The 24,047-nt window shown below is 45.9% G+C and overlaps 1 protein-coding gene across 1 annotated transcript in view; it reads left to right on the top strand.

Annotated features, from left to right (window-relative positions):
• Window positions 1-24,047, top strand: part of LOC115480048 (kinase suppressor of Ras 2-like) — a 577,290-nt gene that overhangs the window by 69,993 nt on the left and 483,250 nt on the right. Inside the window, exon 2 of the mRNA XM_030218456.1 lies at window positions 18,742-18,882. Within this exon, the coding sequence (XP_030074316.1) occupies window positions 18,742-18,882 (141 nt within the window). The remainder of the gene's footprint in view (window positions 1-18,741; window positions 18,883-24,047) is intronic.

A 24,047-nucleotide genomic window follows, 5' to 3' on the forward strand; every position in this document is an offset into this window, starting at 1 on the left:
TTTAATGGGTTTTGCCAGGTTCTTGAAGCCTGAATTGGCCGCTGTCGGAGACGGGATGCTAGGCTTGATGGACCCTTGGTCTTTCCCAGTGTGGCGGTGCTTATGTGCTTATGAATATTACTTTTACTCCCCACAGCTATTAAAAGCTTTTCTCGATTTAAAAAAGATAAAATAATAATAATGTTGGAAATAGAAGTATAGGATAGGTAATCATGTGTAGCCTTTAATTTTGTATCTATCGCTACCTATGCTATATACAGTTGATATATGTAAGATTATAATCTCCTATGATTTAGCCACGCTTCCTAAATGATAGTGGTCTAAGAAAGTTGATTTTATTTGCCTCCATGATGTTCATTTTATCTGCTTTTGTTTCCTACTGTGTTTCTGAATAACAAGAGTATGTCTTGTAAAAAACTTTGTAAATTCATTATAAATAAATAAATATATATATATATATATTATACATTGCTCTCTTTCCCCACCCCCTTATCCTACATTGCCCATCTCTTCCCCCCCCCCTACGGTTTAATTGCTCCATCTCCACACCCTCCACATCCTGCTTTGCCCCATCTTTTCCCCTCCTCATAACCTGCACTGCTCTGTCTCCCCTCCCCCACAAATTCAGCTTTGCCCTATCTCCCCTGTACTCTACATTGCCCCGTCTGTTTCCACCTCCCTGTACTCTGCATTGTCCCTTCTTGTGTCCTTATACTTTTCCCCTCCCAGTGGCTCACTCATTTTAGGTGAGCTGAAGCTCCTGTTTGTCTTCACCACGGCTGTGGCAGTGGCAACATCATCATCAGCAAGCAAAAGGCAGGCACAAGGATGTTTCCTTGTGTGTCCCGCTGCTGGCTCTGCTAGACTCAGAAACAGAAAGTTATACTTCCTGTTTCTGAGTCCTGTAGAGCCAGTGACAGTGCACAGAGGGGAACATCCCTGTGCCTGCCTGTTGACTGCTGCTGCTGCTGCCGCAGTCACAACTGATGTGAAGATAAGCAGTAGACCAGCGCAGGAGCTTCAGCTCACCTAAAATGAGTGAGCCAGCGAGAGGAGGAGAAGGCAGGGGGACAAGATGGGGCCATGCTGAGTATAGGGCGGCAGGAAGAGATGGGGCAAAGCTGGATATGGGGGAGAGGGTAGACAGCAATGATTTAACTGTGTTCACATTTTTAACACAAGTTAAACATTTAACACTTCAATCACATTATTAATGTGTTAAATGTGTAGCCCTAAGGAATAGCTGTATTGGGTCAGACCAATTTAATTATTTATTTGTTACATTTGTATCCCACATTTTCCCCTATTTGCAGGCTCAATGTGGCTTACATAGTACCGAAAGGCATTTGCCAAGTCCAGTAGAGAAACAATACAAGGTGATATTGTGGTCGGATAAAGGTACATGTGTTTCAGGTACAATGGGGGTTGAGGGGGGGGGTAAGGTTATGTGGAGGGGCATAATCGAACGGGGCTGGCCATCTATATGGGAGGAGCCAGCATTTGTAGTGCACTGGTCCCCCTGACATGCCAGGACACCAACTGGGCACCCTAGGGGGCACTGCAGTGGACTTCAAAAATAGCTCCCAGGTGCATACCTCCCTTACCTTGTGTGCTGAGCCTCCCATATCCCCCCCAAAACCCACTCCCCACAACTGTACACCACTACTATAGCCAGTGGTGTGCTGGTACATTTTTAACAACAGGCTCTCTCCCCGGTCCACCTTGGCGCCCCCCCGGTCCACCTTGGCACCCCCCCCCCCGTCCACCTCGGCGCCCCCCCCATCCACCTCTGTAAATTGCAGAGCTGGCTATACCCGGGGGGGGGGGGGGGCAGCCAACACATTACTCTCTCCAGGAAAAAAAAATTAAATGATCCCAGGTTCCAATCTAATTCATGTTTAATATGGGATAAAATGCCATAAATAAGTAATAAATATAAACTTTTAACGTTCAGCACCTGATTCTCAAAGTTGACATATTCCAAACACTATAATGAAAATAAAATTATTTTTTTTTCTACCTTTGTTGTCTGGTGACTTTGTTTCTCTGATCATGCTGGTCCAGTATCTGATTCTGCTGCTCTCTATCTGTTCCCTTGACTCCGTTTCCAGGGCTTCCTTTCCATTTATTTCTTTTCTTTCCACCTTTCTTCTTCATTTCTGGTCCTCCGCATACTTGACTGTACAGTGGATCCAGCTTCTGCCTATTTTCTCCATCCATGTGCAGTTTCTCTCCTCACTTCCTTTTCCCTCATCTAATCTCCTTCTCTATCTTCCCTCCATGTCCAGCATTTCTTCTCTCTCCCTTCCCTTCCCTCCATCCATTGTCCAGAATTTCTCTTGCTCTCCCCTCCATCCATGTCCTGAAACTCTCCTCTCTCCCCTGCCCCTCTCTATCCATCCATACCCAGCAATTCTCTTCTCTCCCCTGCCCCCCTCTACCCACCCATGCCCAGCAAGTCTCTCCCTTGCCCCCCTCTACCCATCCATGCCCAGCAAGTCTCTCCCCTGCCCCCCTACCCATCCATGCCCAGCAGGTCTCTCCCCTGCCCCCCTCTACCCACCCATGCCCAGCAAGTCTCTCCCCTGCCCCCCTCTACCCACCCATGCCCAGCAAGCCTCTCCCTTGCCCCCCTCTACCCACCCATGCCCGGCAAGTCTCTCCCCTGCCCCCTCTACCCACCCATGCCCGGCAAGTCTCTCCCCTGCCCCCTCTACCCATCCATGCCCAGCAAGTCTCTCCCCTTCCCCTCTCTACCCATCTATGCCCAGCAGGTCTCTTCCCTGCCCCCCTCTACCCACCCATGCCCAGCAAGTCTCTCCCCTTCCCCTCTCTACCCATCTATGCCCAGCAGGTCTCTCCCCTGCCCCCCTCTACCCACCCATGCCCAGCAAGTCTCTCCCCTGCCCCCTCTACCCATCCATGCCCAGCAGGTCTCTCCCCTGCCCCCCTCTACCCACCCATGCCCAGCAAGCCTCTCCCCTGCCCCCCTCTACCCACCCATGCCCAGCAAGTCTCTTCCCTGCCCCCCTCTACCCATCCATGCAATTTTCTTCCCTGCCCCCTCTACCCATCCATACCCAGCGATTCTCCTCCCTCCCCTGCCCTTCCCTGCCGCTCCGAAGCATGTCCAGCGATGTTATTCGCCCCCACCTTCCCCTCCATTTTTTAAAATTACCTCCGTCGAATCACGCGCTATTTAAAGCCCTGCTGTGTGCTGGCCGTCTCCAGGCTTCCCCTGCTTGCTTCGGATGATGTTCGTGCCTTAGTCCCGCCTTCGCAAAAAAAGGAAATGATGTCAGAATGAAGGCGGGACTAAGGCACGAACATCATACGAAGCAAGCAGGGGAAGCCTGGAGACGGGCAGCGCGCATCAGGGCTTTAAATAGCGCGCGCTTCGACGGAGGTAATTAAAAAAAGACGGATGGGAGCGGGAGGGGAGGTTGGGGGCGAAGGAAATGGTTGGACATGCTTCGGAGCAGCAGGGGAGGTAAGCATGGCCTGTGATGGCGCCCCCCTGCCATGCTTACCTCCCGCAATGGAGCCGGCTCGCCCCCAAAAACAACCAGCTCGCAAGAGCTGTCAAAATTTAACAAGCTGCTCTTGCGAGCCGGTGTGAGCCGGCTCCAGCACACCACTGACTATAGCCCTTAGGGGTGAAGGGGGGCACTTACATGTGGGTACAGTGGGTTTTAGGTGGGGTTTGAAGGGCTCCCATTTACCACCACAAGTGTAACAGGTAGGGTGGGATGGGCCTGGGTCCACCTACCTGAAGTGCACTGCACCCACTAAAAACTGCTTCAGGGACCTGCATACTGCTGTGATGGAGCTGGGTATGACATTTGAGGCTGGAGTAGAGGCTGGCAAAAAATGAATTTTAATTTTTTTGGGGGGTGGGAGGGGGTTGGTGACCACTGGAGGAGTAAGGGGAGGTCATCCCCGATTCCCTCCGGTGGTCATCTGGTCATTTGGGGCACTTTTTGGAGGCTTGGGCCTAAAAATAAATGGACCAAGTGAAGCCGGCCAAGTGCTTGTCAGAGCTGGCCTTCTTTTTTCCATTATCGGCCGAAACCAGCCATCTCGTAACCACGCCCCGTCCCACCTTCTGTACCCTGCCGAAACGCCCCTTTAACTTTGGCTAGCCCTGCAACGGAAAACAGTTGAAGCCGGCCAAAATCGGCCTTCGATTATACCGATTTGGCCGGCCATCTAAGCAGGATAGTGTCCATTACGAGCTTTGGTTTTGCTGTGTTGCTGAGTGTAGATATTTATGTTGGGTCGGTGGGTATGCCTTTTTGAACAGGTTGGTTTTTAGTGATTTCCTGAAGTTTAGGTGGTTGTAGGTTGTTTTCACCTCTTTTGGCAATGCGTTCCATAGTTGGGTGCTTATATAGGAGAAGCTGGATGCATAGGTTGTTTTGTATTTAAGGCCTTTGCAGTTTGGGTAGTGGAGGTTTAGGTATGTTCGAGATGATCTGGTTATGTTTCTGATTGGTAGGTCTATGAGGTTTGTCATGTATCCTGGGACTTGGCCGTTGATAATTTTGTGGACCAGGGTACAGATTTTGAAGGTAATACATTCTTTGATTGGAAGCCAATGCAGTTTTTCTCGGAGGGGGTTGGCACTTTCGAATCGCGATTTACCAAATATCAGCCTGGCTGCTGTGTTTTCAGCGGTCTGAAGTTTCTTTGTGAGTTGTTCTTTGCATCCCGCATAGATTCCGTTGCAATAATCTGCATGGCTTAGTACCGTTGATTGTATTAGGTTGCGAAATATTTCCCCTCGGGAAGAAAGGTTTTTACGCATTTAGTTCCACATTGAGTGGAGCATTTTCTTTGTTGTGGAGTTCACTTGGCTCTCAAGTGTGAGGTTGCGGTTGATTGTAACGCCAAGTATTTTCAGGCTGTCTGAGATAGGGAGGGTGTGGTCTGAGATGGTTAAGGTTGTGGGTTTGTACGTATTGTGTTGAGATGAGTGGATGAGGCAGTGTGTTTTTTCAGTGTTCAGTTTCAGTTGAAAAGAGTTTGCCCATGAATCCATGGTGTTCAAACTGAGTTTGATTTCGTTGGTAATTTCTGTTAGATCATGTCTGAAGGGAATGAATATTGTAACATCGTCTGCGTAGATGAACGGGTTGAGGCCTTGCTTTGATAAGGACATGGCCAGTGGGATCATCATTATGTTGAAAAGTATTGGTGATAGTGGTGATTCTTGAGGTACTCCACAGTCTGCTTTCCAAGGTGGTGATATGTTTGAGTTTGATTTCACTTGGTATGTTCTGGTGGTTAGAAAACCCTTGATCCAGCTAAGTATATTTCCACCAATCCCGAAGTAATCTAGGAGTCTTAGTGGAATGTTGTGGTTTAGCATGTCGAATGCGCTCGACATATCGAATTGGAGGAAAAGTATGTTTTTGCCTGTAGCTATTTCCTGCTTGAATTTGGCCAGGAGAGTGACTAGCACAGTTTCGGTACTATGGAGGGGACGAAATTCCGATTGTGATTCATGTAGTAATGAGAACTTATCCATGTAGTCAGTAATCTGTTTGGTCACCATGCTCGCCATCAGTTTGACTGCTAGTGAGATAGATGCAACTAGGCGGTAGTTGGCAAATTCGGTTGTTTTTTTCTTGGTATCTTTTGGGGTTGGGGTGAGTAGGATGTTGCTGTATTCCTCAGAGAAAAGACCTTGTTGGAGCATGTAGTTTTAAGTGGGATGTGAGGTCTGTTATGAAGCAGTCAGGGGCGCAGGGCCGTGCCAATACGGTAAGCGAGGTAAGCATGGCAGGGGGGCGCCGTCATTTGGGGGGTGCCGCCGCACCATGCTTACCTCCTCGCCCTCCCACTCCCATTGCCCAACTGCCCGCGCTCTCTTCTCTCCTGCCGCAAATCCCTTTTTCTTTTTTTAATACTTTTAATTTTACCTCCGTCCGGCAGCGCAGCGTCAGTGCAGGAGGCGGCACTCCCGGTCTAGCCTTCCCCTTCGCTCATGTTCCGCCTTCTTCTGATGTCATTTCCTTGAGGTCAGAAGAAGGCGGAACATGAGCGAAGGGGAAGGCTAGACACGTCGGGAGCGCCGCCTCCTGCACTGACGCTGCGCTGCCGGGTGGTCACTGAGGTAAAATTAAAAGAAAAAAAAAGGGAATAGTTGCCCGAGAGCAGGGGAGAGAGAGGAGCATGCAAGGGCAGGGTTCATGGAAGGGAGAGAGAGGAATTGCTGGATAGGGTCAAGGATGAATGGAGGGGGCAAGGGACAGATGGGCATGGATTGATGGGAGGGTAGGGCTCAGGGAGAGAGGGGAATTGCTGGATAGGGTGAATGGAGGGGGCAGGGGACAGAGGAGCATGGATGGGCATGGATTGGGAGGGCAGGGCTCAGGGAGAGAGGGAAATTGCTGGATAGGGTCAGAGATGAATGGAGGGGGCAAGGGACAGATGGGCATGGATTGATGGGAGGGTAGGGCTCAGGAAGAGAGGGGAATTGTTGGATAGGGATGAATGAAGGGGGCAGGGGACAGAGGCGCATGGATGGATATGGATTGCAGGGCAAGGCTCAGGGAGAGAGGGGAATTGCTGGATTTGGTGAATGGAGGGGGCAGGGGACAGAGGAGCATGGATGGGCATGGATTGGGAGGGCAGGGCTCAGGGAGAGAGGGAAATTGCTGGATAGGGTCAGAGATGAATGGAGGGGGCAAGGGACAGATGGGCATGGATTGATGGGAGGGTAGGGCTCAGGGAGAGAAGGGAATTGCTGGATAGGGATGAATGGAGGGGGCAGGGGACAGATGGGCATGGATGGATATGGATTGCAGGGCAGGGCTCAGGGAGAGAGGGGAATTGCTGGATAGGGTGAATGGAGGGGGCAGGGGACAGAGGAGCATGGATGGGCATGGATTGGGAGGGCAGGGCTCAGGGAGAGAGGGAAATTGCTGGATAGGGTCAGAGATGAATGGAGGGGGCAAGGGACAGATGGGCATGGATTGATGGGAGGGTAGGGCTCAGGGAGAGAAGGGAATTGCTGGATAGGGATGAATGGAGGGGGCAGGGGACAGATGGGCATGGATGGATATGGATTGCAGGACAGGGCTCAGGGAGAGAGGAGAAACTGCTGGACATAAAGGGGAGGGAAGAGAGATGAAGGAGATGAAATGAGGGAAAAGGAAAAGAGGAGAAAAATTGCACATGGATGAAGAAAATAGGCAGAAGCTGAGGACCAGAAATGAAGAAGAAAGGAGGAAAGGAAAGAAATAAATGAAAAGGAAGCCCTGGAAACGGAGTTAAGAGGACAGATAGCCGCAGAATCAGATACTGGGCCAGCATGATCAGAAAAAGAAAGTCACCAGACAACAAAGGTAGAAAAAAATCATTTTATTTTCATTTTAGCGTTTGGAATATGTCCACTTTGAGAATTTACATCTGCTATCTTATTTTGCAATGTATAGCAATTGTTTCTAAGAATATTGCTGACAATTCCTGTCAGTGTGGTAAGTGGTGAGCGATCATTTTACCGGGGGGGGGGGGGGGGGGGGGGCGCCAACTGATAGTCTGCAGGGGGGCGCCAGAGACCCTTGGCATGGCCCTGCAGGGGTGGATTTTAATAGGTAGCTGGGGCAGGTATCCAGTTTGCAGTGGGTGCTGGAGAACCTTTTGATCGCCTAGGTGACTGTGTCGACGGTGAGGGGCGTGAAGTTTGACCAAGTTCGGTCAGCTGGGTATTCTCCAGGTTTGGATTCAAATTATTGATGAAGTTTTCGGTATCAGTATTGTCCTGAGGTAGTGTTTTACGTAGGTTTGTAATTTTTTCATTGAAGTATTTAGCGAGCTTTTCTGCAGATGGAATGTCTGTATTGGTCGCAGTGACCACTGTAGTGTCTAGTAGTTTGTTCACAAGTTGGTATAGTTTCTTTGTGTCTTTGTAATCCGTTTAATAGTCCATCTAGCCAAGTATCCTGCTTCCAACAGTGCCAATCCAGGTCACAAGTACCTGACAGAAACCCAGTTCTTCTCCAGTCTGAGATTACATAGCAGACTAGCATTAAACATCTTCCTAATCTATTGGATGAAGGGGGTTAGGGAAAATGACAGAACAGTATTCTTACAGTAAAGCCATAGAGATGCTAACTCTCGAACCCAACTCCACAACACTAGTATTACCCAAACACCAATTCCTTTCCCCACATCTCTCACTATTGTCCTACTCTATGTAATAATGTCATTTCTTATACTTTGTTTCATACATTCCAGCTTATTTTCGAAAGAGACGGACGCCCATCTTCCGACACAAATCGGGAGATGGACGTCCGTCTCAAAAACAGGTATAATCGAAAGCTGAATTTGGACGGCCCCAACTGCTTTCCGTCACGGGGACGGGCGAAATTCTTGGGGGCGTGGCCGGACGGTAGCGAAGGCGGGACAGGGGCGTTCCGGGGCGTGGTTAACAGATGACCTCCGCGCTGATAATGGAAAGAAGCAAGACATCCCCGATGAGCATTTAGTCCACACAAAGTTGGTCCTGTTTTTTTCACGACCAAGCTTCCAAAAAGTGCCCAAACTGACTAGATGACCACCGGAGGGAATCGGGGATGATCTCCCCTGTCTCTCCCAGTGGTCACCAACCCCCTCCCACCCTAAAAAACAAACTGTTCAAATATTTTTTCCAGCCTCTATGTCAGCCTCAAATACCACACCTAGCTCCATGACAGCAGTATGCAGGTCCCCCGAGCAATTTTAGTTTAGTTGGTGCTGTGCGAGCTGAATAAGTGGTGCAGTGGTTAGAGCACAGGTCTTGTAATCAGAAGGTGGCTGGTTCCAATCCCACTATTACTATTGTTTTAATTTGGACGTCCCTGACTGCACTTGCATGGTTTTTTTTTGGACGTCCCTGACTGCACTTGCATGGTTTTTTTTTCTTCCGATTTTTGTTCTCTGCATGGGTCCCGCGCAGCACCAACTAAACTAAAATTGCTCCGGGGACCTGCATACTGCTGTCATGGAGCTAGGTATGATATTTGAGGCTGGCATAGAGGCATCTCAGGGGGACCAGTGCACTACGAATGCTGGCCCCTCCCACGACCAAATGGCTTGGATTAGGTCCGTTTTTGAGATGGTCGGCAGCGGTTTCGATTATCGCTGAAAACCGCGGACGGCCATCTCTAGGTCCAGTGATCTCACCATTTGTGTCGTCTAGAGTCGACACAAATGATGGGATTTCAGCGGGCCGAACCGTATAATCGAAACCGAAGATGGACAGCCATCTCGTTTCGATTTTACGGTTTGCTCCGCCTCTTCGCGGAGCCGTCTCCAGAGATGGACATTTTTACACATGGGCGTTCGCGTTCGATTATGCCCCTCATTGTATTAACTCTGTGATACTTGTACCATATTCTATGTAACTATGTCCCACTCTATGTAATAATGTCATTTCTTATACTTTGTCTCATACATTGTATCAACTCTGTGATACTTGTACCATACTCTATGTAAGTATGTCATCTCTGATACTTTGTTCCATACTTTGTATTAACTCTGTTACTTTGTACCATACCATGTAAGCCACACTGAACCTGCTATCGAGCGGGGTATAAATACTACAAATAAATAAATAAATAAATAAATAAATCTCCATTCTTGTACTGTTAGAATCACACTTACAATTGTATGTGATACAAGGGCTCTATCTAGTGGCAGGAATTGTGAACTACACCTGTCTTCAATACAGTGGAATTTTTAGGACCGTATTTTAGTTTTGGGAAAACAAGTACATGTGAACCTAGCAGCTAGTTGGCTTGCACAATTTTGAAGCCTGTATCCAATGATTTAATTATAGAATGAAACATTGTACAGAAAATAATGTTGTAAATGATTACTTATGCATACAGAGCTAGATTCAGTACATGACGCCTGTGGATTGGCACCGTTAAGATCCACGCTAAGCTAGTGCTCTTTACATAAAATTAGGTTATCACGCTTCTTGAATGTAACTATGGAAATGAGCACTTATGCCTGCCAAAAGCTGGTGTAAATGCTTCCTCCCATCTGATGGCAGTTAGGCACACATATTTATTTATTTCTCAAATTTCTATACTGCTTAAATCCAAGCAGTTTACAAGAAATAAACAAAGTATACATAAAATACAAACTAAAAGCGTTAACACAACAAGCAAAAATTTAAAACACATGGAGGCATATTTTCAAAGTACTTAGACTTACAAAGCTACGTGTAACCTATGGAACGTTGTAAGTCTAAGTGCTTTGAAAATCAGCCTCTTAATAATCCTGCTAATATGAAAACATACTGTTGCAATGCCACTCAAAACTGCCGCAACAACTAAAGAAGTCTTTAAAAATTGTTTAAACTGTGAAGCTTCTGTACACAAATGCAAGTGCCCCTTCAAAGAATTCCTCAAGAAAATCCCAGCTATAGAAAAAGCTGAAAACCTTGTGTCATGATATCTCACATGAATAAATGACTCATGGGAAAGACTCATTGCCATCTCTGATCTCAAATTCCTATTGGGACAGTATATACAAAAACAATCCTGCAGAGATTGTGGAGCTGACAAATATATTATTTGATGCACAAAACAAAGTACTTTGCACTCTATCCAAAATTGAACTGGCAACCAGTGCAACTGTTTCAAAATAGGGGTGATATGTGTCACCCTAGATACTCCAGTAACCAACCTTTGTATCAGCTGCAACTTACGTATTCCAAGATAAAGAGTGTTACAATAATCCAACTGGTACAAAATCATACTCCGTATAACTCTACAAAAATCACCTAATGGCAGCATGGGTTTCAACCTATATAGTAACCAAAATTGAGCAAAGCAAGACTGAATGTGTGGGTATTTTAAAAACTCGTGCCTGATTGACCCACCCATGTCCTTCCCATGGCTACACCCCCTTTGGAGTTGCACATTATGAAATTTAGATGTGCATATTATAGAATAAGGCGTAGGGCAGATCAGCTTGTAACTCTTAATTCTCCGAGGATAAACAGGAAATTATTTAACATAGTAACATAGTAGATGACGGCAGAAAAAGACCTGCACGGTCCATCCAGTCTGCCCAACAAGATAACTCATATTTGCTGCTTTTTGTGTATACCCTACTTTGATTTGTACCTGTGCTCTTCAGGGCACAGACCGTATAAGTCTGCCCAGCGCTATCCCCTCCTCCCAACCACCAGCCACTCCTCCCAACCACCGGCTCTGGCACAGACCGTATAAGTCTGCCCAGCACTATCCTCACCTCCCAACCACCAGCCCTGCCTCCTAACCACTGGCTCTGGCACAGACCGTACAAGTCTGACCAGCACTATCCCTGCCTCCCAACCACCAGTCCCGCTTCCCACCACCGGTTCTGGCACAGACCGTATAAGTCTGCCCAGCACTATTCCCGCCTCCCAACCACCAGCCCCGCCTCCCAATCTTGACTAAGCTCCTGAGGATCCATTCCTTCGGCACAGGATTCCTTTATGCTTATCCCACGCATGTTTGAATTCCGTTACCGTTTTCATTTCTCACATTTGGGTGATGTAATTTGACAGAGCCCCAGCATGGACACTACCCAGTGTTCAAGAAGACTCTCAAAGCGTTAGGCAGCACTGCAACGTGTGTATGTGAGTTTCATCTCACCCGATGGGAGCACATAGGATGTTGTGGAGCTGGCTCGCGTGAGCCGGTTGTTGATTTTTGGCTAATTTTGTGAGCCAGTTGTTGCTGTAATCAGTTGGGGCAGGAGCGATCCTCATACACTCCTGCCCATGTAGTCTCCACTCTCCTCCATAGTCCATACTATTGAAAATGTCTTCCCTGAGTTCCCGCAACAATATCAGAACTCACGGCAGACATTTTCAATAGTACGGAGTGGTCAATGGATAAGAGTGGAGACTGCATGGGCAGGAGCATGTGAGGATTGTTCCTGCCCCAGCTGACCACTGGACCACCAGGGCTGTGTAAGGTAGGAGCGGAGGGCTGTTTAAAGTGGGAAGCAGGGGTCTGTCTATGTTCTGCATGCGTGACTGAGGTGATGGATTCTGCTGGCATGTGGTGTCCATGTAGGAATGTGTAACCATCTAGCTTGTTCCAGTTTCCCAGTGGTGGGTAATTGGTATATAGGGTGAGAAGTTGTCTGACAGTAAATCATCTGTCAGATTTAATGTCAACAAATTTATTGTGTAAAGAATTAGCAGATTGAGATGAATAGCAACCATAGATTGGCTACAGAGTGTGGGCCTGCAAACAGGTGGGAAAATGTGGGATACAAATGCAGCAAATAAATAAATAAATTGGCCATTTGGAATTTACAGTAAATAATGTTTTAATATTATTTGTAAATTGGTTGCTGCCTGCATATATCATTTGTACCAATAGAATGTATAAAACAGTTATGTACATATCTATGGGTGGGTTTTTTTGTTTGTTTTTTTTGGAGAGAGAGCCTGTTGTTAAAAATTTACCAGCATACCACTGGATGTGCTTGCTGGCTGTCCTCAGTGCTTCATTTTTCTTCTTCTTTTAGTGCCTTCCCTAGTGGTACGTAGACCTTTTATTCATAACTAGTAAAAGAGGCCCATTTCTGGAGCAAATGAAACGGGCGCTAGCAAGGTTTTCCTCCCCAACACCCCCCCTTCTCCCTCCCTCCCTCCCTCCCTCCCTATCTACCTACCGACCCCTTCGTCGTTCTGACGCCATTGCTCCGCACCTCCTGAAGCACCGTACGCCATTTCTCCGCCCTCGGTGTGTGACGCGATTGCTCCGCCCTCGACATCATCACATTTGACGCGAGGGCGGGGCCCCGAGACTTGGTGATTTCGGTGGCTTCACCACCACGAACCCTTCGAACCCGTCTTGAAGGAAGTGACGTCAGTGTCTTCAGAACGTTGAGGGTGAGTTTTATTATATAAGATTTACTTTATTTTTTTGAACCCTTTTTTAATTTCTAGCATTTTGGGCCTGTTTAATTTTTCTTTACTTTTTGTACTACTTCCTCGGCTTTCTTAGGGCTGAGCGCCTGGTTGGAACTCCCCCCCCCCTCCCTATAAAGAATAAAAGAAATTTTGAGTCCCTTAAAACTCCCAGTGGTTTTAAGAAGTGTACTAGGTGTGGTAAGACTTTATCTGTGACTGATACAATTGGAGTTGCTGTGTCTAGGGTCTGACTACATAGCCTCTGTCACCTCTGTTCTAAAATGCAGAAAAGGAAACAAAATAATAGAGAGGCCCAGTTCAAGAAACTTTTTGACGCTTCTAAGTCCAGTCCATTGGCATCAGAGGTATTGGTCCCTATGGCTGGCAAATTTGCATTGTTCATTGGGGTGCACCGACTTTGAGGAGGTCTCCCCCTGCCTCGACATTGGGCACCATTAGGACCCCATCAGACCTGCTTTGGACCCAGCACCAAGGACTCGTCAGGATTTGACATCATCCTCATTGGCATCAAGGGACCCCAATGAGATACATTGAATGAAGGCAAAGAAAATCCACATGGATCCACTTTGAAACACGGTGGTGACATGATGTACAGGTCATTGGCAGTGCCAATATCTGAGAAGCATAGGTGTTGAGAGAACCATTCCCCCTCCATGAAGTTGGTGCCAATGTGCCAGTCTGCTTAACGCCAGCACCAGCCTTTTGATTTGATTCCAACTTTGCAGGCTGTGACTGATCCAACCCGGCAGGGCCGCCGAGAGGGGGGGATAAAATGCCCTGGGCCCGGGCCTCCAGGGGGGCCTGGCGCCGCATGTCCCTTGCATGCAGCATTCTTTTCTTCATCCGTCGCCGGCAGCGCTGCCATTCATTCTCACAGGCAGCTCCGCTCCCCTCTGCCACGTCTATCTGGTCCTCTCTGATGCACTTCCTGTTTACGTAACGTAGGGCCAGATGGACGTGGCAGAGGGGAGCGGAGCTGCCTGTGAGAATGAAGGGCAGCGCTGCCGGCGACGGATGAAGAAAAGTAAAATGGTTAAACGCGTGGGGAGTAGGAAGGAATGGCAGGGGGGCTAGGAAGGAATGGCGAGTGAGGAGGGCTGTCGGGGAGCTGAGGGAGGGCATGGAGAATCGTTGGACAATGGATAGGAGGGCAGGGGGTGAGGAAATCGCTGGACGAGGAGGGCAGGGCAGGGGGAGAGAGAAGAGATCGCTGGACATGGAGAGGAGGGGAGAGAGAAGAGATCGCTGGACATGGAGAGGAGGGGGAGAAAGAGATCGCTGGACATGGAGAGGAGGGGAGGGCAGGGAGGAGAGAGAAGAGATTGCTGGACAGGAGGGGAGGGCAGGGCAGGGGAGAGAGAAGAGATCGCTGGACATGGAGAGGAGGGGAGGGCAGGGGGAGAGAGAAGAGATCACTGGACAGGAGGGGAGGGCAGGGCAGGGGGGAGACCACTGGACAGGAGGGGAGGGCAGGGCAGGGGGGAGATCGCTGGACAGAAGAGGAGGGCAGGGCAGGGGGGAGAAGAGATCGCTAGACAGGAGAGGAGGGGAGGGCAGGGCAGGGGAGAGAGGAGAATTGCTGAACATGGATGGATGAATGGAGGGGGCAGGGGAGAGAGGAAATTTACTGGATATGGGTGGATGGAGGAGAGGCCAGGGGAGAATGGAGAGTTGCTGGACATGGATGGATGGAGGGGAGGGAAGTCAGGAAGGAGATGCACATGGATGGAGGGGAGGGAAGTCAGGAAGGAGATGCACATGGATGGAGGGGAGGGAAGAGAGGAGAAATGCTGGACATGGATGGAGTGGAGGGCAGTTAAGAAAGGAGAAATGTTGGACAAGGATGGAAGGAAGGAGATGCACATGGATGGAGGGGAAGGGAGAGAGGAGAAATGCTGGACATGGATGGAGGGGAGGGAAGAAGACAGAAGAAGTAGATGCACATGGATGGAGGGGAGGGGAGTGAGGAGAAATGCTGAATATGGATGGAGGGAAAATTGCTGAATTTAAGGGCTGGATCGGAACACTTTGAGGGCAGATGCTGAAACCAGAGGAAGGATAGGGACAGGGCTACAGATGCTAGACAGGACGCATAAGGACACAGGAGGATGGTGGACATGGTGAGAGAAAAAAATATCAAATGGAAAGAAGACACTACATAAAACAGAAGACGCTGGGACCAAAGCGAATAGAAAAACTAAATGATCAGACAACAAAGGTAGAAAAAAATATTTTATTCAGAATTTATTAATTGGAATATGTCAGCTTTTTGCAATGTGCATCTGTGATATTTTTCATGTAAGTTTCCATTGTTCTACTATTGCTGCATGCTGAGTCTGACTTCTTGAGGTAACTTTCCAGTTCAGTATTTTGCCTTCATATCTATTGTGTCATGTGTTTTTCATGCGTGATCAAGATGCAGTATTTGCAGCCCTTTTTGTTTTTTCACTAGGTTGTATACTGGTGGTTTAGAGCCCGGTGCAATTACAGTGCTGCCTTTCCATTCATAATGTTGTAACTCGTCCTGTCCTTGGAATTAGTACTGTTATGGTTTGGTAAGGTTATGAGTGGGTTTTTGCACAAGTTTGTGTATAGTGTTTTGCAGTGCAGAGATTATGTTTTGGCTTTACTGAGGTGGCACCAAAACATTAGAAAAGGTGTAGAGCCTAAATCATGACACTACCTCTTGAAGGATCTACATATAGTGCAGGGGCCCGGCCCCGTGGCAGACAGAGGGGAGCGGGTGGAGGGGGAGCGGGCGGCGACCTCGGGGGGGGGGGGGGGCAGGGGCGGCCTTGTCCCGAGCCTGGCCCAGTCTCTCGGTGGCCCTGGGCCCTGGCTGTTTGCCACTGTCCAGAACCTTCTCTCTGCTGTGGCCCGCTGCTTACTGATGTAACTTCCTGCTTCTGCAAGGGTGGGCTGCAGCATAGAGGTTCCGATCAGTGGTAGACAGCCAAGGCTCTGTAAGGAGAAAGGAACTTTTGAGGTAAACGGGGGGGGGGGGGGGGGGGGGGGGAGTGCCAGACCTGGGGACAGAGGAGGGGGATCAGAGATGTGGGATGCAGGGGGGGCAGGATCGTCTTATTGCCTTTTATTGCCTTATTGCTCTAAGCTCTTTAGCCTTTTATGAAATACAATACAATACTTTAAAAAGTCTTATATTCTGCTACTGCCCAACTGGTTCAGTGTGGATTACAATAATAGAAAACCAGCAATATCTAGGGTTTCAAAATTTCTCGTATGAGGTTCATTCCACCCCTGAATCAGCTTGGTCACCCTTCCTTGTACCTTTTGCAGTTCCACTATATCTTTTTAGAGATGTGGCGACCAGAATTGCACACAATACTCAAGGTACAAGTCTCACCATGGAGCAGTGGTTCTCAACCTTCCTTCTGTTGTGACACACCTGACAGACAATGTTCATATGCATGACACACTGAATACTACAATTCACAGCTAAAGAAGGACAAACCTTATATATAATTTCATTGTTGCTAACAATGATGCAAGGGAAATACAACACCGGGGTCTGTATGATGCCAGGGTAGAGGAGAGCGATGTGTCAGAGGACAGCAACATTTCCAGTTGGGGCTAGTGATAGAACTAGGGAGTAGTAATGGAGATTTCAAGTACCTGACGTCCTTGTTCTTAATCTCTCCAACCTGCAACATACAGAATTGTTAACGAAATCATAAATGTGCTCTCTGTCAAATTTTTGGTGACACACCTCCCAGATAAGTACATAAGTACATAAGTAGTGCCATACTGGGAAAGACCAAAGGTCCATCTAGCCCAGCATCCTGTCACCGACAGTGGCCAATCCAGGTCAAGGGCACCTGGCACGCTCCCCAAACGTAAAAACATTCCAGACAAGTTATACCTAAAAATGCGGAATTTTTCCAAGTCCATTTAATAGCGGTCTGGTCCACACACACTAGTAGAGAAGCACTGCCACGGAGCAATACAGAGGCATTATAATATTCTTTGTTTTATTCTCTATTCCTTTCTTAATAATTCCTAACATTTTATGATAACCCCTAAATCCTTTTGCTGACTGGTGACTTCTAATGTGGAATCTAGCATTATATAAAGCAGCTGTAATTTGGGTTATTCTTCCCAATGTACATCTCTTTGTTCTTGTCCACATTAAAATTTACTCTGCCAGTTGGATGTCTGGTATTCCAGCCTCCCAAGTCCTCCTGCACTTTCTTGTAGTCTATATGCGATTCAGCAACTTTGAATAGTTGTGTGTCATCTGCAATTTTGATCACCTCACTCGTTCCCATTTCCAGATCATTTATAAATATATTAAAAAGCACCGGTTGCAGTGCAGATCCTTGCAGCATTCCACTATTCACCTTTCTCCATTTAGAGAACCAACTTTTCTCATCCCCTGTGACTGAACTTCCCGTTTCCTCTTGGGCAGGACTGGTCAAAGGGTGCACTCTGGAGAAAATCTCAGGTGGTCTAGGTATACCGCTGTAGTGCCAGCACTGTAAAGAAGAGAAATCTGAAGTTTGAAGGTTCACGCGGTGTGTGTGTGTGTGTGTGTGTGGGGGGGGGGGTGTTGGAAAACAATGTGAGGAACATCAGACTGGTGAACACTGCCATGATATAAGATAAGATCAAATTAACAGGAAAATGGAGCAAAAGGAGAACTTTGAAAGACATTTGGGTTCAGGCTTGGTGCCCAGAAAACTGTTTAAGCGGGATCTTGCAGAGATGCTTTAAATCCCCATTGAATCCTCCCCATCAGTTGGTAAGAGGCACTTTGCATATATTTGTTTGATGTGGAGGTGAAGGAGGCTCAAATAACATTCCTTGGATGAAAAAAGACATGATTGAGGGGGGAGGGATGCAACAGAAGGGGCATGCTGAGTCTATCTGTGTGTTGGGGGGGGGAGGGGAGCAGCAGAGAGGGCATACTGGGTCCATGTATGTGTGTGGGGCAGCAGGGAGGGCATGCTGGATCTATTTTTGTGCATGCGTGTGTGTGGTGGGGCAGCAGAGAGGGCATGATGGGTCTATGTGTGTGTGTGGGGGGGACAGCAGAGAGGGCATACTGGATCTGTGTGTGTGTGTGGTGCAACAGAGAGGGCATGCTGAGTCTTATGTGTGTGAGTGGGGCAGCAAAGAGGTCATGCTAAGTCTGTGTGTGGGGGGGGGGCAGCAGAGAGGGCACGCTGGGTCTATTTGTGTATTTGGGGGGTAGCAGAGAGGGCATGCTGGATCTGTGAATGTGGGGTGCAGCAGAGAGGGCATGCAGACATGCCAAGCCACTCGCATTTGGCATGTGACACCCTCATTTAGGCCTCTGCCTGAAGCAGTGGTAACTATTCTGCCTAGGTGTGCCTGGTTATATGTGTATTTTATAACATAAGCTCATATCTTGTAACTCCCTCCCTGCTCCACCCAAACTACATGTCAGAGTTCATGCTGTGCATTATTACCTCATACTTTCATGTGCCTATGCTCTGGACAATTTTATAAGCACCCATTTCTGATCAGAAAACATTATTTTACACATAAAAATGACAATAAGAGTTATCTCAAAATGTCTATCCCAAGTTCTTCCATCCACTTTTATTAAAATTAAATATATTCTAGGGAGATGTGTCATGATAAAGACTCACATGGTGATCATCTTGTGGCATCAGTGGAAACTTGATTACAAATTTTGTGGATGCTTAGTTGCATTATACTTCACAGTAAGGTTTAATATTTTTGATGCAGGTTCCAAATGTTCTCCAGTGTTTGTTCCAATTTAGCTAAAAGTCTCTATCTCTTGTATATCCTCTTTATTTCAGAGCAAACTGGTGAGATACTTCAGCCATCAGCTGTCCTGCAAACAGAAGGTGGCCCTACAGGAACGGAGCACTGAGCTGGAAGGGTTCCCCCAGCTCACGGACTGGTTCCGCATCGTGGACATGCGCAAAGAGGTCTTGGAGGTGAGAAGATAAATAGAACTTGTGGAAGGGTAGCCCAGGAGACAGTACTTTTGTTCTTACTGAAGAACTAGGCTTGACGATCCAGCTGTTTAGCAGTAAACATGAAGTCTATGCATAATCTCCCTAATTCTATAAACTTGTGTGCAAAACTTTATGCTTAGCGAGGAAAGTGGCAGTTACATGTGCTATTAATTGATGTTAATGAGCAATAATTGGCTATAACCACGCCCCAGTTCCGCCTCCACCATGCCTCCGACACGCCCCCGTCAACTTTATTCGTTTCTGCAACGGAGTGCAGTTGGTGCAGTTGGAAACGCCCAAAAGCAAAACTTTATGCTTAGCGAGGAAAGTGGCAGTTACATGTGCTATTAATTGATGTTAATGAGCAATAATTGTCTCGGATCTTGCAACTTATTGGCTTCCAGAAAATTCACTATCCTTTCCTTCAGCATCGTTTCCATTACTTTTCCAATAACCGAAGTGAGGCTTACCGGCCTGTAGTTTCCAGCTTCTTCCCTATCACCACTTTTGTGAAGAGGAACCACCTCCGCTGTTCTCCAATCCCTCGGAACCTTTCCCTTCTGCAAGGATATATTAAACAAATCTTTAAGAGGACCCGCCAAAACCTCTCTGAGCTCCCTCAATATCCTGGGGTGGATCCCGTCCGGTCCCATGGCTTTGTCCACCTTTAGCTTTTCAAGTTGTTGATACACACTTTCTTCTGTGAACGGTGCTCTATCCACTTCATTCTCAATTGTATTATTTCCAGTCCATCGCGGTCCTTCTCCAGGATTTTCCTTTGTGAAAACAGAACAAAAGTATCTATTTAGCAAATTTGCTTTTTCTTCATCATTTTCCACATAGCGGTTTGCAGTATCTTTTAGTCTCACAATTCCCTTTTTAGTCATTCTCCTTTCACTAATATACCTGAAGAAATTTTTGTCACCCCTCCTTACATTTCTAGCCATTTGTTCTTCCGCTTGCGCTTTTGCCAGTCCTATCTCTCTCTTGGCTTCTTTCATTTTCATCCGGTAATCCTCCATGAGTCGATCTTACTAATCTCTCCCCTCCTATTTGGTATCTCTCTTTTGGGTTTCTACACCCCAAATGCATCACTCTGCACTTCTTGGCATTAAATTTTAACTCCTACTACATCTCAAAATAAATTTACAAAAATCATCACTATCATCTCTATGCAGAGATCCAAAAAGTAAAATTTTATATTGTGTATTAATGTACTCAGTCCATACCCATTCCAAACATTATATCCCAAAAGGAATATGCGGTAGTGTCACAAGGGAACTATCAGAGCACATTAAATGTTCCACCTCCTTGTGTTCAGACAAAAACAAAAAAGGTGGGAATATAAAAGCCAGGCTATCCAAAGTTTGGAACCAAACTAAAATTAAAATAACCAGCGTTTATTAATTTCCAAACAAATGATAATAAAACAATTACACATAAAAATTGACTCGATACAACATTGTGTTTCGGCCAGATAGGCCTACATCAGGAGTCTATAAACACAAAAACAATAAATAAATACATGAACAATGTGTACACCAAATAATATATTGAAATGGAACATGTATAGGATATCAAAAACCAAATAACAAAATATCCAAAATAATCACCATGCTGATGCAGATAGAAACATACTTAATTTGTAAACAGTGTAAACAAAAATATGAAATGTAAAAGAAAAAATACCATTAGCCTCAGAATCACATTAAATGATGAGTACAAATATACATACATAGGTGTTTGAAAAAATGTAAAAAGGACTGGCCTTGTGATTAGATACTGAAATGAAAACATTGAATCTGCAAAAGAAAAATTATATAAAAGAAAAAGAGGAGAGTGTATATAAAAAATAATAATAAAAAGGACTTTCTAAGAAGAATATAATCAAAATAATATTCATAAAAATAGAAGACTAACCTCCTTGTGTTACCATCGATCGACACCTAACACTCGAGAGCCACGTGAAAAACACAACCAAGAAGATGATCCACTCAATGTGGAAATTAAAAAGAGTAAGATCTTTCTTCCCAAGGACTGTTTTCCGTAACCCAGTACAATCAATGGTGCTCAGTCACCTAGACTACTGCAACGCGCTATACGCCGGCTGCAAAGAGCAAATAATCAAGAAACTTCAAACAGCCCAGAACACTGCAGCTAAACTCATATTTGGTAAAACAAAATATGAAAGTGCTAAACCTCTATGAGAAAAACTGCATTGGCTCCCATTTAAAGAACGCATCATGTTCAAAATATGCTCCCTAGTCCACAAAATCATCCACGGAGAAGCACCAGCCTACATGTCAGACCTGATAGACCTACCACCCAGGAATGCCAAAAGATCATCCCGCACATTCCTCAATCTGCACTTCCCTAACTGCAAAGGTCTAAAATACAAACTAATGCACGCATCAAACTTTACCTACTTGAGCACACAGTTATGGAATGCATTACCGCACAACTTAAAAACGATTGACGAACTAATGAACTTCCGCAAACTGCTGAAGACCTATCTCTTTAACAAGGCATACCACAAAGATCAACCAATGTGAACATACACAACTCCTCCACATATATTCTGCACTGTCTTATAATATCTGCTTGTTATACTACTATCATGTTTTATCATTATCATGTTACCCAAGATCCTTCTGTAACACTAAATGTCTATTTTCTAATATATTTCCACTATTCATGATGTATTGTAAGCCACATTGAGCCTGCAAAGAGGTGGGAAAATGTGGGATACAAATGCAATAAATAAATAATAAATACATACAGCTAAGTCAACCTGGACCTTTTTCAGTATTGACAGACTTATTAAACCCTTTCAAATAAGGAATTCAACCATATATTCATACATAAATGTTACAATGAAATATATATAATTAGGTACCTCGTTCTTACCCAGGCTGCGTATCAAGTAAGTTAAACACCCCACTATAACTGAGGCGCTGATCTTATATGTTTCAGTCCTAAAGATGAAAGTGATAGAGAAAATTGAAATACATATGACCTACTCCATGTTGTACTTCCCTTTGGGTTATGGTGTGCTCGTGCTCACTTTCCCATTATTTCACACGTGATCCATTCATCCTATTCATTCTTTCATATTCATCCCCAAGGGAATGATGGTTTGAATATGAATAAACCCCCTTGTATACTATGCTGTGCTTGTGGTTGCTGTGTGCTAATGCTGACACAGCCCATATACTGAGGAACTAATCCATATAATCTTTTAAAAACAATTATACTGGCTTTAAAATAAATTCTTGAAGCCAATGGGCTGTGATCAATAATGGGGTTATGTTATCAAATTTCTTTGCTGAAAGACCCAGCTGAACTGCCACATTTTGCAGGGTCTGCAATCTCTTTAAAGAAGTATTAGTACATTCCACAAAGAGCAAGTTGCAATAGTCTAATTAATATTAAAGCCTAGACAACTAATTTAATAATAATAATAATAATAGTCATAGTAACAATAATAATAACAAGGCGGGAGAACAAGATGGCGCCGTGAAGAGAATGCAGCCAAGCGGTTCTGTTCCCTACCTTTGCTCATTAGAATTGAGACATATTTTCCTGCTCCCTCATGCCTAAAAGGAGGGGTAAGCAGCATGTTGGCCCCGCTACACCAGCAATACCTGTGGTGGGACCGATGGACCATTTTGCTGCACTCGGACGTTCCTTGGGACTGGACTCCTCGCTGTTGGAGGGTGCGGTGGGAGGTGACCTGCTCCTCCAACTTGAGGCTGAAACCTCTCTCAGCCCCGACATTTGGAGGCCTCTGCTCATGCCGGCAGTGGAGCTGCGAAGTGATCAGGAAATCCCTTGCATTGACGTCCAAGGAGTGCTTCCTGTAGCAGGGTAGGGTCACAGCATTAACCCGTCAGGTCTTTCCATTCAGAAGAGCAAGGCACAGGAAAGAGTCGGCATTCTGGTAGACTCTGAAGCTGCAGAGGAGAGACAGCCTTTGGGTGAAATTCCAACTGAAATTACTTCTCTTAGTAAGTCTTTTCTGCCTGCAAAACCACTAACTATCACCTTAGACACTATATGGGAAACTCTTTTGGGTTTGTAAACCTCATTTTCCCCAAAATTAATATCTGTCATCTAGTATACTCAGATTCCTTCAGAAAAAATCTCTGTGTTGGAAACAAAATGGAGAAAAACATTGAATCTAATACTAGTAATATATATTCTCTTCAACAAACTCATGTAAATTTGAATATAAGATTGAAAATTTGGAGAACCAACAGAGGGTCAAAACATTGCGTTTGATAAATTTTCCTAAAATGCCTTCAATTGCTCCTCTTATAACCTTTAAAAAATACTTATCGGAGATATTGAAGATTCCTGAGCAAGCTTACCCCTCCGGTCTCTAATATATATTATTTATCACCATACAAAAAGAAGAATACCAATCAACCTATTGCTGAAGGAGCTGATGTTTCTTTTGACACTTTGAATCTTACACAAATGCTTGAAGATGATGATTTGGGCTCTAAACCTGCAACTTTAATAGTGACTTTTGTATTACAACCTGATCGAGACTGGATACTAAGACAATTTTTTCGGCATAGAGAAGAATTCTTTATGCACTATAAGATTACAGTATTTCCAGATATTGCTAGAGTAATCCAAAAGAGGCGCCAACTTTTTCTTAAACTTCGTCTCCGGGTCGTACAAATGGGTGGCTTGTTTTGGTTGAATTTCCCCTGCAAATGTGTATTGAAAGTAAATTCAGTAAAATATGTTTTTTATGATCCTATGCATTTAATTTCCTTTTGGACTCGAAGACTGTTGTAACTCCAATTTTGCAGCCAAAAGTTGGAACTGACTTCTTGATGCCATTCTTGAGGGCATGGTTCCTCCACATCGAGGTTCTGTCTTGACACTCCCATCAGGAGGTATTGTGTGACACAGAAGTGGAGCGCTCATGGGATTCAGAGTAGGATTCAAGGTACTTTTCCTCTGATTAGTCCTATGGAATTCCCTCTGAACTCTCCCCTTCACCTGAAAGGAGAAAGTCTCCTCCGGAAAGCCATCCCTTCTTTTGTTAAGGAAATGGCTGATGCTATTCCCTTTCCTTTGGAAGTGGAGGACGAGCCCAGGGCCAAGATGCTCGAGGATCTGGACTACAC

Source organism: Microcaecilia unicolor, chromosome 11 (genome assembly GCF_901765095.1).
Source record: "Microcaecilia unicolor chromosome 11, aMicUni1.1, whole genome shotgun sequence".
NCBI lineage: Eukaryota > Metazoa > Chordata > Amphibia > Gymnophiona > Siphonopidae > Microcaecilia > Microcaecilia unicolor.